The sequence below is a fragment of the Amaranthus tricolor genome, chromosome 4 (genome assembly GCF_026212465.1).
Source record: "Amaranthus tricolor cultivar Red isolate AtriRed21 chromosome 4, ASM2621246v1, whole genome shotgun sequence".
Taxonomy (NCBI): Eukaryota; Viridiplantae; Streptophyta; class Magnoliopsida; order Caryophyllales; family Amaranthaceae; genus Amaranthus; species Amaranthus tricolor.
The window spans coordinates 8,329,647-8,347,998 of NC_080050.1; the positions used below are offsets into that span (position 1 = coordinate 8,329,647).

At 35.1% G+C, this 18,352-nt stretch overlaps 1 protein-coding gene across 1 annotated transcript; it reads right to left on the reverse strand.

The window, feature by feature from the left end:
- Positions 1-10,236: 10,236 nt before the first annotated feature.
- LOC130811181 (uncharacterized) lies at positions 10,237-12,476 on the reverse strand. The gene has a single exon (XM_057677373.1). It carries the CDS (start codon positions 11,383-11,385, stop codon positions 10,624-10,626), a length of 762 nt encoding a protein of 253 aa, XP_057533356.1. The 5' UTR covers positions 11,386-12,476; the 3' UTR covers positions 10,237-10,623.
- Positions 12,477-18,352: the final 5,876 nt, after the last annotated feature.

An 18,352-nucleotide genomic window follows, 5' to 3' on the forward strand; every position in this document is an offset into this window, starting at 1 on the left:
AGGTTATCATCAGCTAAGAATAGCTGAAGGGGATATACATAAAACCGCTTTCAGAACACGATATGGGCATTATGAGTTCACAGTGATGCCGTTTGGGTTGACAAATGCTCCAGCCGCGTTCATGTGCTTAATGAACCAAGTGTTTAGTGCATACTTGGATAAATTCGTCGTTATCTTTATCGATGATATATTGGTCTATTCGAAAGACCGAGAAGAACATCAGGAACATCTACGATTTGTCCTGCAAACCCTGCGAGAAAATAAGTTGTACGCGAAGTTGTCAAAGTGTGAATTTTGGTTGGATAAGGTATCGTTTTTGGGTCATTTTGTCTCTAAGGAAGGTATTTCGGTGGATCCGGTAAAGGTGGAGGCAGTTCGAAGTTGGCCGTCACCTAAGAACGTCACCGAGGTACGAAGTTTCCTAGGTTTGGCCGGGTATTACCGTCGTTTTGTTAAGGATTTCTCGCGTATTGCTCGGCCCATGACCTCGTTAATGAAGAAAGAGAAGAAGTTCGAATGGACGGATGAATGTGAACAGGCCTTCATGACTTTGAAGGAAAGGTTAACTACGGCCCCTGTTCTTACTCTACCTGACCCTAAGTTGGATTATACTGTTTACAGTGACGCATCAAAGAAAGGGTTGGGTTGTGTTCTAATGCAGGACGGTAAGGTGATTGCTTATGCATCACGACAACTGAAGGTACATGAAGTTAATTATCCGACCCATGATCTGGAATTAGCCGCTATAGTTTTCGCTCTCAAGATATGGCGGCATTACTTGTATGGCGTTAAGTGTAGGATTTACACTGATCATCAGAGTCTGAAATATCTCTATACACAACCTGACTTAAACATGCGACAACGTCGGTGGTTAGAGTTGATGACAGATTATGATCTGGAGTTCGTATATCATGAGGGGCGGGCGAATTTGGTGGCCGATGCTTTAAGTAGGAAGTCTAGTCACTCGCTGTCTGCCTTGGACGGAGTAGAAGAGTTGCATCGGGATTTTGCTAGGCTGAACTTGGAAGTAGTACGTAAAGGCGAACTACAGGGATGTTTGAATGCCTTGGCTATACGACCTTCGTTCTTTGAGGAAATTTTGAATTCTCAGGATAAAGACCCGAAACTCTTGAAATTAAAGGACCAAGCACGGGAAGGAACATCAGAGGGATTCCTTGTCCATGAAGATGGAAGCTTGAGGTTCAAGGGTCGTTGGTGTTTACCGACAGGGGAGGAATCTTTGAAGGAACGTATCCTGGATGAAGCCCATTGTACGAAATTTTCAGTACACCCGGGTGGTGACAAGATGTACCAAGACCTCAAGTTAATGTTTTGGTGGTCGGGGATGAAGAAGGATATTGCAGAATATGTCTCACGCTGCCTGACCAGTCAGAAAGTTAAAAGTGAACATAAGAGACCAGGAGGATTATTACAACCGTTAGAGATACCAGTATGGAAGTGGGATGATATCTCTATGGATTTCGTTGTGGGTTTACCTCGAACAAAAGCAGGTAATGATGCGTTATGGGTTATAGTTGATCGTTTAACTAAATCGGCACGTTTCATCCCTATGAATTGTCGCTGGGAGATGGAACAATTGGCACGAGCCTACATTAAGTATGTTGTACGATTCCACGGTGTACCCCGTACTATTGTGTCAGATAGAGACACACGATATCTGTCACAGTTTTGGCAAACCTTGCAACAGGCCATGGGTACAACGTTGCTCTATAGTACGTCGTTTCATCCGCAGACGGATGGACAGACAGAACGAACGAATCAGGTATTGGAGGATATGTTACGTGCTATTTCCATGGAGTGGCAAGGGTCATGGGATGAACATTTGGATCTAGTTGAGTTTTCTTATAACAACAGTTATCAAGCTTCTATACAGATGGCTCCATTCGAGGCTTTGTATGGGCGTCGTTGTCGTAGTCCGGTTTATTGGGACGATTTTACTGAAGCGGTGACCTTAGGACCTGAATTGTTGTTTCAGATGAGTGAGAAGGTACGATTGATAAGGGATCGTTTGAAAGCGGCACAGGATCGCCAAAAGTCGTATGCTGATTTGAAACGACGGCCAGAGGAGTTCACCGTGGGAGAACAGGTATTACTTCGCGTATCACCCATGCGCGGAGTAGTACGTTTTGGTGCTCGGGGAAAGTTGAGCCCTCGGTTCATTGGGCCATATGAAGTTTTGGAACGTGTGGGTAAAGTGGCTTATCGGTTAGCTCTTCCAAACTCTTTAGAAAAGGTACATGATGTATTTCATGTGTCTCAGTTAAAGCGGTATCATGCCGCAGCCACTCATGTATTAGACCCTGAACCTTTAGATTTGGATGCATCTTTGTCATACCCTGAACAACCGGTTCGAATCTTGGATAAAAAGGTCCGTAGCACTCGACGGAAGGATATAATTATGGTAAAAGTCCTGTGGTCAAATCACGAGCGTGAAGCGGCTACTTGGGAAACAGAAGACGCTATCCGAGAAAAGTACCCTCACCTTTTTCAGGTTAGTAGCGTTACGGGGACGTAACTTCTTAAGGGGGGTAGAGGGCGATAGGAGTTTCGCGCGAGGAATGTTAAATCTTTGTTTTGGTAGTCGTGTTTTACTCATGAGTTATGATGTGGAGTTAATTGTGATAGCAGATGTGTTCTATGTTTTCCGTTGTCACATAAGTTACAAGGACGTAACTTCTTTTAAGGGGGGTAGTTTGTAACACCCCGTAATTTATCGGGTTTAAGAAATAATATAATAAAATAAAATAAATACGTATTATTAAATTATATTATTCCACATAGATAATTTTAAGAAATAAAGTGAGTTAAATTTTAACGGTAACGAGTTTTATCGCGTACGAGGCTATCGCGTAACGGTTCTTTCTATTTTAACAATAATATAATAATGACTTAATTAATTAATTAAATTAAATAAAAAACAAATAAATAAAAATTGAGAGGGGAGTGAAGGGGTGGCCGGTTGTGGTGAGGAGGAATGGGAGGAGTTTGTAACTCCTCTCATAAGTGAGTATTATGGCACATTAAGCTCACCTCTTAAGTGCCTATTAATCCTTAAGCATCATTTGAGTTTCCTCACTTTTCCTAAGCTTTCAAAGTGAACAAAATTCAGAAAATTTTCCTCTTTTCTTGCTCTTGTTTCGGTATTCAAGAAAAAAAAAAAAAAAACTTTGTTCAATCCAATCTTCAAATCAAAGGGTAAGTAAGTTGAGTTGTTATTTATAAATTTTATTTATAAGAAATTCTAGTATGAGATTATATAATATTTCTTTCAATATGATGATATCCTATGACTTATTAGGAGGATTGAGTATTTTATATAAGTTTTCTTTAATAATCCTTTGATAAAATTGATTTGTTAAAAGGGTTAAATCATATTTCTGTTATGCAAAATTTTCCTTGATTTACATTCTTTAACAAAGTTTAAATTTGTTATAAGAATAAAGTCTATTCAAATGTTAAATTGAATTTATTTTACGATTTATATTTCTCTAACAAGATTTTAGTTTGTTAGATGAAATTTTAAGTGTGTGGATTAAGTGATGTAAGTATCCATGAGTTTACAAATCCTTTAACAAAATTTGATTTGTTTAAAGGATTGTCCTTATATATATATGTTCGGTTTAAAATAAGAAAAAATGTTGGTTTATGATTCTCTACAAAATTTAAATTTGATAAGAGGATCAAATATTTAATTTACTTATCATGGTTATGAAATTTTAAATGTTCTTGAAGATCTTGAGGATGAGTATGACTAAAGTTGTTAGTTTTATGTTTTGATGATGGTTTAGATTGTTGATGGGATTTGATGTATTGTTAGATGTGTGGAAATATCAAGTGGATTGTGTGATAGGAGATTTGGTTTTATTTGTTTTATCTTAGTAAAATGTAAATTCGATTTTTGGTTAGGTGTATTTTGGTATGGAGATTTAAAAAGGATTAAATAATTTAAATAGAAAAAAATATATATAAAATAAAAATAATTTAAGTAGAAGGAGTTTCGGACAGCAGCTGCTGCCTCGGTAGTGGCGCCCCGATCCGAGTGTTGGGTGTGTTTCGTTGTTGTTTTATCTAATCGATGCGCTTTAAAACTCGTTAAAACGCTTAAAATAATTAAAAATAGTAATCGGATGCTAGAAATTATGAAAATTGGTACCCAAGGTAATTGATGCGTTCCGGACGCAGCGGTGAAGTCGGATTTTTAATTTGAATTTTCTAAACTGTCCGATTTGGCCATAAAAGTTTCTGGTCAGAATGGGAATTTTGGAGCAATCATGAGTTGGATGAAAACATTTGAAATTATCAAGTTTTTGTGATATTTTAGTAGTATGGAGTGGATTGTGTGTGTAAACCCATTATTAAACGTGGTCGTTCTGTGTGTTTGTTAATTAGGACCTCGATTCATAAGAGGGTGAAATTCCTGTCGTGCTTAAACGTCGTTTGGATTTGCAGTGTTTAAAGGTACACGCTTAGACCATACTGTTTATATGGTTGTGCAAGTAATGTTGTTTTATTCCTAATCAAGGCATTGTAATCACATAAGGTTTAGACACCTCAAATAATATGAAATGATTATGTGGAAATTGAGAATTTATGGATATGTTACCCAGAAGGGTTAACAAATAAATTGGAAAACTATCAACTATTTTTCCCATGGCATTCAGGGATCTTTATGGTCACCATGGGGGTATGCATACTTAGCCTTTGGCGACCCGAACAGGACGGGCAACGTCTTAGGTAGGTGGTTGCCTTGGGATTTGCTCTCCCAAGTGTATTCCACCAAAACAAATTTGGAATATGACTTGTACGACCCGAACAGGACGGGCAACGTTACAAGGTTTGGAAATAATGAATAAAGATTACATAATAGAGCCTTTGCATGCTAGGGTAAACACAATGCTTGTATTCAACCTGTTTTGTATATGTATGAAGTCTCTGACGTGTATTGGTTGTTCTTTGGAACCTGCTACGTGTTATCATATGACGTGCAACAGGTTAACTGCAGGAGGGGGCTGGAGTGAGGATTCAGCTTAGAACCCGTAACTATCAAGTCTAGACTTACTTTGTAATGAGTCTAAATACCTCAGTTTATGTAAACAAAGTTTATGATGTTTTCTTTTTATTTCGTACAACTTTTAGCTAGTCTAGAGGCCGGTGGGCTCTCGAGTTGTATGTAAAGACTTCCGCTGTTTTGTTTGGTTTTGTTTTGTTTGGCGCTGTTTTCTTTGTTGACCATATTCCTTTACCGTTGGAACGTTGACGATCCGAGTAAGGATGTGTTTATTTGTGTCCGTAAGTGAACCGGATTCATGTTTTCACATGATTTTCCGGGTCACTTTAACCGGGCCGTTACAGTTGATCTCATAAAAAAAGAATCAACTACACTAAATAGTCGATCAAACTTGGAGTGAACAACCTACTTAATTTGTTCTCGAATTAAATGAGTTGTGCCTTGTGAAATCAAGAAAGCGTAATATGACTTTGCCTAAAAGAATCAACTACACTTTCAAGCAATCAACTTAGAACACCTTTTTCCGAATATTTCTAGTAAATCACCGGCACTTTATGCACAATCTTCTTTATTTTCTTTGAAATCGAATTATCATCGAGTGTGAATCACCAAATGTTGTAATCCTGAAAAAAAATATAGGAAATACTAATACCTTTCACACTAAAAAGATCATTACTTTGTACTCTAAGAAGAAAATCATCATTGAAATCACAATAGTAAAGCCCAACGGTGAAAAACGCACCCACGCAAGACATGTGTATTCTTAAATAAAATAGAAAATCTTGATTGAAAATGTTTGATAAAATAAGAAAGTTCGGTATAGTTGCTCATTTATACATCACATTTACCATGAGGATGGTTGATGAGAATCATAAACTCACAAATGAAGGACATTATGTAGTTGCTTTAAATCCTGCTTTATCAAGTTTTATTTACTCAATACCAGTAATTTACAAAATACCAAAGACTAATCCTTTAGAAACTCATATCATGTTTATTACATCAACAGTAACATTTTTGTTCAAGATTCCTTGATTTCGCTTAATGAAATTTAGTAAGTGTTTGGTATGGAATTCAAGACCATAAGAACGGATTTATATAGCCAAATTCCTTGGAGTTTGTTGGTTTCACAAGTTTACATTACCCAATTTAATTCCAATAGTTGATTGAAACACAAAATTGTTACCCGTCAGTATTGAGCGAAAACAAGTGCATTATGCTAAATTACATGTCACTTCTATTATCGTTTAAACTTTCAATTGTTATGACATGCTATCTCCTCAGCTTCACTCTCTCCCATAAATTCTCTATATTATTCATCTCTTTACACCACTATTTTATTATGTCTCCTCGATTCGCAACAATAGAGGATTAGGCCATTGCGCGGTTTTGGGGCACCTAAATCGAGGTTGTCGGAGTATGGGGCAGTAGTAAAGGTGGTATCCAGCGGTTCCAACCAACACGACGGAAGGAAGTAAGAGTGTGGAGGTGGTGGCACAACCGAGTAAAGAAGAAGAACATATCCAAAAACATAATGACAAAAATCAGTAAGTGTTTCTTCTCCATACACATACCAAAATGTCTAACGGAAACACTTAGAAATCTTAACATTACCTTTTCCTTTCCTCATTTATTCCCTTTTCATTCCATTACCACAACTCATACCACACATCCTTAATAGACTTCACACAGTATATAGTACCTCAGTACCCTAAAATTACAATTTCCATTAATCTCCCCAGTTGTAAAGATATGAACAATTCTCTCAGTAAGTAAAATCACACGTCAAAACAGTTTCACTTTACTAATAGAGGATCCATTCATTTGAATAAGTATTAAATATTTAATAAGAAAAATTTTCAACCATGCAATTTCCATTTAATCAACTTCTTAGATGTAAGCGATACAAAAATCGGAAGGATTTCAATATAAATCAATCATAATAACATTTACTCATGATGATCACTAACATGACTAGATTGTAGCCTCTGCAAAAGGTGGCTAACTCAACCTAAGCCACCCACTATCTTTATTTCATGTGGTAAGACCAGTCATCTTATATTGAGGCCTAGCTCTAAAATATGGGTAATCACCCTTCATTCTAGCTCATGTTAGTATGTTGACAAAAAACAATTACCACCGGTATGTTGATACAATTTAATCAATCATTCGTTCCATTACACGATATCAAAGTTAGCATCCTAATAAATCAGTCTAGTAGAAACCAAAGTCATCTACTAGCAAATCCCTTGCAATGAAAGGATATAACTGAAGCATGCCCATTTCATAAACTCCTAATTGAAACATTTCAACTTTAAGGAGAAAAAGAGAGTAGTTATACATACTCCCTCCGTCCCATTGAATTTGCATCATTATCCATTTTGGTCCGTCCTACTTAATTTGCATCATTTCTACTTTTGAACAATGACCCAACACTTTCTTTTAATCTCGCCCATACATTTTAACTCTCTTTTAATTTCATCCACACAATTCATTCTCTCTCTTTATATTTATTACCACTTTCTTAAAAATACACTAATTCCTCTTTGATGCAATTCAAAGAGGACATAGTAGTATATGTAAATGAGTCAATATGATTCAACTGTGGAGGAATGTACAAGACTTAGTTTTAGATTGCAGGCCATCATTTTTATTGATTTTTTCTTGAAGGTCTACCTTTCTTCTTTTTTGGAAGCAATGTTTTGAATTAAAAATGTTCTTACAACACGTGATACAAAGGCTTTCCAAACCCTATGCTTTTCGACCTACAATCTTCTAGAATAGGCTAAAGAATAAAGGAAGAAGTGTGGTCAATTTCACATAGGATGCAAATGGGAAAGGCTTTGTGTGTAATCATCATTTGGTAATGTAGTAAAAAGAAAAATAAATAAAAAAATTAGTAGTTTCCCTATTTTTGTGGTTTGAACTTGACGACTTAAATTCTAAATGACATATAAATTTAGAAACATTAACTAGAACAACTTACACATAAAGTCCCTCGTCCAAACTAATCATTGCCTCGTATTATAGAAATTTGGACAAAGTTGATACAACATTGACAACAATGCCAAGTCGCAATCCTAAAATATGAGAGATCATTGCAAACAATGGTTATTAAAATTTTGGTTGTAAAACAAACTTAATAGTTTGTCATTTTAAGATGAACCCAAGATTAAATAAATACCACATTCATGAAACAAAAAAACTAACCTTCAAGGTGAGAAACTAAAATGGGAAAGGATAAAAAATTAGCTCAGTAAGCTTACAAAACAATGGAACACACTATAAAAACCACCCACTTTGATATATTATCCTTAGACACTACAATGGTTATAATTTCTACGGTTACTAAAGAACAAAAAGAGAGGTTTGGAAGGAGTTCCTGCTAAACATCAATAAAATTCAAGAAAATTTGTATATTGTTTAATCCTTATAGTAAGATAACTCACTCACTTTTTCTTGCACTAGCCCACAATCATACATGAATTTAATGTATTATATACAATTAAGGAAAGTAATTGAAACATATTCATATATCACAACACCACCACTTAAGTATTGAAGTAAAAGACTCATAAATCTGACCCTTAAAAATGATGAACAACCACAAGTCCACAGCCACCACCAAACTGTTCTCTATTTGACGAGGCGTTGGGGAGACTATGTTCTTCCAAGCCTTACACCTAACAAATCAAGGCTGCCACTTAGTATGGCTCAAATCGTGTGCACTTTTCAAGGTGAAGTTGCAGATGGTGTGCGACCAAGTGTTCATCAGAAATAATATATTGGTTATCACAAACAAGAGTAAAACCCCACTTAGGTGGGAGGCATGTGGGTGTCACTTGCACCTTGTTTGGATTGAAGGAATCGAAGGGAAAAGAAGGAATGGGATTTGAAGTCATATAGTTTCCTTTATTTGGATACCAATTTTGGAGAGGTTGTCTCTTCCTTTCCCTCAAAACAAATAGAGAGACTTCGTCTTCCCCAACTATTCTCTCCCCATCCTTTCCCTTCCTTCTCTTCCCCCTTCCCTTCCTTTCCGCTACCTCCTAAATTCCAAAATTCTCATCCAAATAAAGTGTAAACGGTATTGGGTAATGGAATTTGTGACTGAAAATAAAGCAAAGGCACAACAATGTCCCTCAATAATGACATACTTATGAATGTCAATGTAAGGTTCTACTTTTTACCCACAATCTTCATCAATTATTCTAGTTCCAATTCAAGGTTTCTCCTAACCCAAAACCAAAAAGATAAGAATGCAACAATCTATCATTTCCAAAACAAAATAAGAATTGAAACTAAAACTTAAATACATTCACAAGAGCATGAATTCAAATCAAACATAAAAACTTGTAAACAACAAATATTCAACTAAAAAACAAGTGTGAAAACAGACCTTCTGTTTTGAGTGGGGATTTCCCAAAAGCTTATGTTCAATTTCGCGATTTGGGATGAGTTTCAGTTTACTTTATCCAGTCTAACGATGTACAATGGTTTTTTTATCACGTAGGAGGAAGTTAAAATCGAATGAGGATGGAAGGAGGTGGTACTAGCTCCTCTATTATCAAGTGCTCCATTTTCTCAACAAAAGTCGGGTTTTTTTTTTAGTAATTGAAGGGGAGAGTGTCTAATTTAATCATGTAATTAAACATTGTCTTTACTAAGTCGTCAAATTTATTTATTTATCTTTCGTTTATACAACTCTGTTATTTCTTTGTTTTTTTCTAATGGGCAGCTTGTTTAGGCTCGTTTCACGGTAAAATAGTATCATACAATACTTGTTGACCCATATTTAAGCTAACCCCAATAAGGTCGTCTGTCAACAAAGAATTAGTGTAAAGTATTTATCTTCCAAAGAAAAACTTAAAAGTACTCTAATTTATTATTTAAAAATGAAATCAAATTAATCTTTATTTACAGTTCAACCTTTTAAGGAATAAAATAAAATTAACAACTATGACTTATATTCTATTAGTTTATACTTTATAACATATCAAAACACTATCGCAACATCTTGCGATCTAATTCTATCAATTTTTGGTCTTGCCCCTTATCGATTCACGGTAGATCCCGATTCTAACCTTGATAGTCAGTTAGTAACAAATGTTAGTGGTGTGTAGTAATCTATAAAACATTTTTTCATAAAAGATTATTCGTCAATATATTTTCAACATGCAGCTCCTAAGAAAAGAGGCCATCATACAAAGACCATAAAACCAGAGTAGGATAGCAAAGCTTCTCCACCAGTCTCCATATGTTAAGTATAAGACAGCTGCAGAAATCTAAAACAATACATGATATTTGTTTTTGCATGTACTAACACAACACATAACACATCACACATTATATTGACGTAGCTTAACCTGGATAATATTAACTACCCCATTTTTAATTGTCAACCAACGCACACAGTTTACTACTTTAATCAAGAAGTGTCTTTTAAAGAGACAAAACAGCTTAGTAGCTAAACAAATACCATAGAAAAGCCTCAGAAAATGTCTCAACTTCTTATTTATTTACAGAAGTAGAAGATGCAAAACTCGGTAGCAAAATCCTGGTAAAACCATTTGACCGGCTTACATAGCATCAGCTCAGCAAACACAATGCATGGTACCACCAGATTGTTCCAGAAAGTTGCTCGCGCAGCTGGAATCAGGGCTACCGATTTCAATACCATCATCAAAATCCAGCAGAGTGAAAGCAGCAAACATGTTTGATGGTGATACCCTATCGGCATCCGAAAAGGAGTCCAAACACTTATCAGACTTTCCGCCCATGTTGCGGTGTTGTTTCTTAATCTTCTGCTTGCTCTTTCCATGTTTCTTGTTGCTCTTTAACTGAAGCCGAGACTTTTTCTTTGGATAATGAGATAAGGAAGTTGGTACAGGATCATACACATCAGGTGCCCAAGATACACTTAGCTTCCTAGGAGGAACATCTTCCTTCTCTCGGCCACCTTTCATAGCAGAGAAGAGCTTGTTTGCAGTCGGAAGAGACTGAGAGCACGTACAAGACTTATTTTCTGGCTGAGATTCAGGTGCATTTTCCTCTTTAACCGCAATAGGGAAAGTAGCGCTCTTGTGCAAGCACTTACAAGATGATGCATTAGAGCCTTCCGGATCTAGGTTACTGTCACCTGATCCTGTGCTTTCATCCTCCAGACTGCTACTGCCATAATCTGAAGGTAGCTTGCTGCTGATTTCCAGGTTCTCATTATTCACTACTAGAGTATCATGAAGTGCATTTTGAAGTTCCTCTATAGTTTCAATTCCAGTAACACGGCAAGCATGCTGCTTCTTCACGGCAAAAGACTGTTCATCTGTAGCACTACCGTCAACATGAACAATGTCCATCGGAATAAGAGCCAGGGAACTGAAAACACAAAGTTCGTATAGCAAAGAAAACACAGAATTGGCCTAAAATAGAAGTAGAAAAAATCTTCTAAGACTATTGTAACGATGAAAATGCAGATCAAACACCTCCCAGTGAGTAATCCCGATTTATCTCTAAGATTTCAGCAAGAAACAGGGGGAAACCAAAAACACAAGGAAAGGAAGACAAAAGTGGACAAAATAGTGAATCACAGAATAAGCCTAATGTTAACTAAGATTACCACGCCGATCACTTTTTTCAAGATGTTTCAAACGATGGGAACATAAAAAACTATGCAAAGAAGTAGCCAACAGAATGGAAGGGACAATAGGAAATATAGTGAGCACCGAACGCATTGTGTTCCGATGCTCTTCGACCCCCCCTCGGGAAAAGTAAACACCCAAATACAACAGAACTAGTGTCTGTTCAAGATCCTTGTTATTAGAAATAAGGTGTCAATTTCTCACTAGAGGTAGACAAGTTACTCAGCAGCTTATATTCTCTCCAAAGGTAGCATATTCCTTCAGCTTGAGGTATTGAATAGTTAATTCTATCACAATCTGCCAATAAGAATAAGAATGCATAAAATTTTAAATTTAGAAAATATCAAAAATTTAAAGTACAATCAACAAATTTCAGGTCACAAAGAGAATAGAGAGAAAAAGAATAATCAACGGTGAGAATTGTCCCAAAACATGCAAGTAAGTAGACCTCAGCAATTATCTAGAGATTGAATCATCATCAAAAGGTTAATAATATTAATATGCATCAGGCAGAAAGGCATCCAAAAACAAGCGATTTACTTTAACATTATTGGTTAAGCAAAATTAGTAATTGATAAGTCCTAAGATTTGCTTAGCTAAGGTACTTCATATCAGTTATAGCTTCAACTTATTTATGGTCTTTATTAAGAGGATGGTAAATATAATCCACAAGCTTAAGAACACAAATGCACAACCAATTGAAGCGATGTGTGACTCCATCAACAACTATCCTAAAATGCACCGAGCAGTTAAATACTAAAATCAAACAAACATAGCACAAATAACATCCTAATACACCATTCAAAAAAGTAATACAGCCTAGGTTAAAGAGAAATATGGATGCAGATGAAGCAATCAAAACCTGCAACAGATTCAAGGCTTGAAGCTAGAGCCTCTGGTGCATCCCTTTTGTTTTGCAAATTAAAAAACTCATGGGAGCCGGAGCAAGACCAAGACAACTAGATGCCAGCACAGACCAAACATAAGACAAGTGCTTCACCAAATAAATTCATAAAATAACTAAATGACTGTTATTCATTGAGTCATGAGGCTCAAGAGAAGAAAAGCTAGGTTAATTGAACAATTTAAGTAACTTATAACATACCCAATGTCGATTGTCATATTATTTATTTTTCTCAGGACAGTTTGCATATTTGTCTACAAATAACCAAACAAAAAACATATTTCCGACCAAATAAACAAAGGAAAGAGTATGCAGAATCATTCTCTAATCAACTAGACAACATGAGGAATACCAATGAAATGAACTCTTTGTAAATGGTAACAGGGAATTTAATTTATCTTTGCAGAGAACCGGATATTAATACAAGGCAAATATTCTTATTGGGATAACACACATCTAAGTTATCTCCATGTAAAAGTGGATGTATTACCATGCCAATGAAATTCTTGGGAGTACTTATATTGTATATATTTTAAGTTAGAGATCAAAACATCAGGATAGGTTTGCATAAAATTAATCTTTCAATTTTGTAATAATGTATAGCCATAACCAACCAACCCCCTCCCAATACCCTAAAAAAAAAATACCCACACAATCGAGTATCAACCACAAATTAGATATAAGGGAAGGTACATGAAACCAAACAGCATAGATATAAATGAGCCAACAATAACTACAGATAATGACTTAAAAATCACAAGGAAATATAGTGGGCACCGAACGCATTGTGTTCCGATGCTCTTCGACCTCGACCCCCCCCCCCCCCCTCGGGAAAAGTAAACCCCAAATACAACAGAACTAGTGTCTGTTCAAGATCCTTGTTATTAGAAATAAGGTGTCAATTTCTCACTAGAGGTAGACAAGTTACTCAGCAGCTTATATTCTCTCCAAAGGTAGCATATTCCTTCAGCTTGAGGTATTGAATAGTTAATTCTATCACAATCTGCCAATAAGAATAAGAATGAATAAAAGTTTAAATTTAGAAAATGTCAAAAATTTAAAGTACAATCAACAAATTTCAGGTCACAAAGAGAATAGAGAGAAAAAGAATAATCAACAGTGAGAATTGTCCCAAAACATGCAAGTAAGTAGACCTCAGCAATTATCTAGAGATTGAATCATCATCAAAAGGTTAATAATATTAATATGCATCAGGCAGAAAGGCATCCAAAAACAAGCGATTTACTTTAACATTATTGGTTAAGCAAAATTAGTAATTGATAAGTCCTAAGATTTGCTTAGCTAAGGTACTTCAGATCAGTTATAGCTTCAACTTATTTATGGTCTTTATTAAGAGGATGGTAAATATAATCCACAATCTTAAAAACATAAATGCACAACCAATTGAAGCGATGGGTGACTCCATCAACAACTATCCTAAAATGCACTGAGCAGTTAAATACTAAAATCAAACAAACATAGCAAATAACATCCTAATACACCATTCAAAAAAGTAATACAGCCTAGGATATAGAGAAATATGGATGTAGATGAAGCAATCAAAACCTGCAACATATTCAAGGCTTGAAGCAACAGCCTCTGGTGCATCCCATTTATTTTGCAAATTAAAAAACTCATGGGAGCCGGAGCAAGACTAGGACAACTAGATGCCAGCACAGACCAAACATAAGACAAGTGCTTCACCAAATAAATTCATAAAATAACTAAATGACTGTTATTCATTGAGTCATGAGGCTCAAGAGAAGAAAAGCTAGGTTAATTGAACAATTTAAGTAACTTATAACATCCCAATATCGATTGTCATCTTATTTATTTTTCTCAGGACAGTTTGCATATTTGTCTACAAATAACCAGACAAAAAACAGATTTCCAACCAAATAAACAAAGGAAAGAGCATGCAGAATCATTCTCTAATCAACTAGACAACATGAGGAATACCAATGAAATGAACTCTTGGTAAATGGTAACAAGGAATTTAATTTATCTTTGCAGAGAACCGAAAATTGATACAAGGAAAATATTCTTATTGGGATAACACACATCTAAGTTATCTTCATGTAAAAGTGGATGTATTACCATGCCAACGAAATTCTTCGGTGTACTTATATTGTATATATTGTAAGTTAGAGATCAAAACATCAGGATAGATTTGCATAAAGTTAATCTTTCAATTTTGTAATAATGTGTAGACATACCAACCAATCCCCTCCCAATACCCTCAAAAAAAAAAACTCACACAATCGAGTATCAACCACAAATTAGATATAAGGGAAGGTACATGAAACCAAACGGCATAGATATAAATGAGTCAACAATAACTACAGATAACGACTTAAAAATCACTAGTAAATAAGTGTTATAACTACAAATAACTACAGATAATACGAGGCAATGATTAGTTTGGACGAGGAACTTTATGTGTAAGTTGTTCTAGTTAATGTTTTTAAATTTATATGTCATTTAGAATTTCAGTCGTCAAGTTCAAACCACAAAAATAGGGGAACTACTAATTTTTTATTTATTTTGTTTTTTACTACATTATCTAATGATGATTACACACAAAGCCTTTCCCATTTGCATCCTATGTGAAATTGACCACACTTCTTCCTTTATTTTTTAGCCTTTTCTAGAAGATTGTATGTCGAAAAGCATAAGGTTTGGAAAGCCTTTATCTCACGTGTTGTATGAACATTTTTAATTCAAAACATTGCTTCCATAAAAGAAGAAAGGTAGATCTTCAAGAAAAAATCAATAAAAATGATGGCTTGCAATCTAAAACTAACTCTTGTACATTCCTCCACAGATGAATAATATTGAGTCATTTACATATACTACTATGTCCTCTTTGAATTGCATCGAAGAGGAATTGGTGTATTTTTAAGAAAGTGGTAATAAATAAAGAGAGAGAATGAATTGTATGGATGAAATTAAAGCAGAGTTAAAATGTATGGGTGAGATTAAAAGAAAGTGGTGGGTCATTGTTTAAAAGTAGAAATGATGCAAATTAAGTAGGACGGACCAAAATGGAAAATGATGCAAATTCAATGGGACGGAGGGAGTTTGTATAACTACTCTCTTTTTCTCCTTAAAGTTGAAATGTTTCAAGTAGGAGTTTATGAAATGGGCATGCTTCAGTTATATCCTTTCATTGCAAGGGATTTGCTTGTAGATGACTTTGATTTCTACTAGATTGATTTATTAGGATGCTAACTTTGCTATCGTGTAATGGAACGAATGATTGATTAAATTGTATCAACATACCGGTGGTAATTGTTTTTTGTCAACATACTAACATAAGCTAGAATGAAGGGTGATTACACATATTTTTGAGCTAGGCCTCAATATAAGATGATTGGTCTTACCACATGAAGTGAAGATAGTAGGTGGCTTAGGTTGAGTTAGCCACCTTTTGCAGAGGCTACAATCTATTCATGTTAGTGATCATCGTGAGTAAATGTTATTATGATTGATTTATATTGAAATCCTTCCGATTTTTGTATTGCTAACGTCTAGGAAGTTGATTAAGTGGAAATTGCAAGGGTGAAAACTTTTTATTATTAAATATTTAATACTTATTCAAATGAATGGATCCTCTATTAGTAAAGTGAGACTGTTTTAAGGTGTGATTTTACTTACTGAGAGAATTTTTCATATCTTTACAATTGGGGAGATCAATGGAAATTGTAAGTTTGGGGTACTGAGGTACTATATATTGTGTGAAGTCTATTAAGGGTGTGTGGTATGAGTTGTGGTAATGGAATTAAAAGGGAATAAATGAGGAAAGGAAAAGGTAATGTTAAGATTACTAAGTGTTTTCGTTAAACAGTTTGGTATGTGTATGGAGAAGAAACACTTACTGATTTTTGTCATTATGTTTTTGGATTCGTTCTTCTTCTGTAGTCGGTTGTGCCACCACCTCCACCACACTTACTTCCTTCTGTCGTGTTGGTTTGAAATGCTGGATACCACCTTTACTACTGCCCTATACTCCAAAAACCCCTATACCCAACAACCTTGATTTAGGTGCCCCAAAACCGCGCAATGGCCAAATCCTCTATTGTTGCGAATCGAGGAGAGATAACAAAATATTGGTGTAAAGAGATGAATAATATAGAATTTATGGGAGAGAGTGAAGCAGGGGAGAGAGCATGTCATAACAAATGAAAGTTTAAACGATAATGGAAGTTACATGTAATTTAGCATAATGCACTTGTTTTCGCTCAATACTGACGGGTAACAATTTTGAGTTTCAATCAACTATTGGAATTAAATAGAGCAATGTAAACTTGTGAAACCAACAAACTGCTAGGAATTTGGTTATATAAATCCGTTCTTATGGTCTTGAATTCCATACCAAACACTTACTAAATGTCATTAAGCAAAATTAAGGAATCTTGAACAAAAATGTTACTGTTGATGTAGTAGACATTATATGAGTTTCTAAAGGATTAGGCTTTGGTAGTTTATAAATTACTGGTATTGAGTAAATAAAACTTGATGAAGCTGGATTTAAAGCTACTAAATAATGTCCTTCATTTGTGAGTTTATGATTCTCATCAACCATCCTCTTGGTAAATGTAATGTATAAATGAGCAGCTATACCGAAATTTCTTATTTTATCAAACATTTTCAATAAAGATTTTATATTTTATTTAAGAATACACATGTCTTGCGTGGGTGCGTTTTTCACCGTTGGGCTTCACTATTGTGATTTCAATGATGATTTTCTTCTTGGATTACAAAGTAATGATCTTTTTAGTGTGAAAGGTATTAGAATTTACTATATTCGTTTTCAGGATTACAATATTTGGTGATTCACACTCGATGATAAGTTGATTTCAATGAAAATAAAGAAGATTGTGCATAAAGTGCCGGTGATTTACTAGAAATATTTGGAAAAAGGAGTTCTAAGTTGATTGCTTGAAAGTGTAGTTGATTCTTTTAGGCAAAGTCTTCTTACGCTTTCTTGATTTCACAAGGCACAACTCATTTAATTCGAGAACGAATTAAGTAGGTTGTTCACTCCAAGTTTGATCGACTATTTAGTGTTCAGTTGGTATACCAAGTTATTCTTCTTTACTTGTTATCTTACTTTTGTTTTTTGTTAAGTTTCTATTAGATCAACACTATAATATGCATCAAAATATTGAGCTCTTTAGGGAGATGGGAGTAGTGGAATGAGAATGCTTGGATGGACGAGTGAACATACTTTGAGGATTTAAGTAGAATCAAAGAGATAACAAAATATTTAGATGTCACAACTGTTGAGGCTAAGATGAAAGAGAGTTAACTAAAATGGTTTGGACATGTGCAATGACCAAGTATCGGAGAACTGTTAAGGAAAATAGAAATTTGAAACTTGGAAGATTTTATCCCAACTTAAAAAAGTTAAGATGCCTAGGAACGATTAGAGTAACTTGGCTAGCAAATTTTTACAACAAGATTTTTGAGGACAAATAAGATGCTTGAAAGCTAGAGAAGAAATAATCTAATGCCCGTGTACAATAATAAAGGAGATATCTAAGATTGCTCTAATTATCGAGGAATAAAACTCATGAGTCATACTATGAAGTGAAGTGAAATAGTCATAGTAGGAAAGATATAAGCATATTAGATAGCCAATTTATATTAATGATGGAAGCAATTCATTTTATAAGCTCGATGATAGACTACTATAGGGCTAGAAAAAGATAATTGCACATGGTTTTTATTAATTTGAAATAAAAAACATAAGATAAGATACTAAGAGAAGTGCTTTAG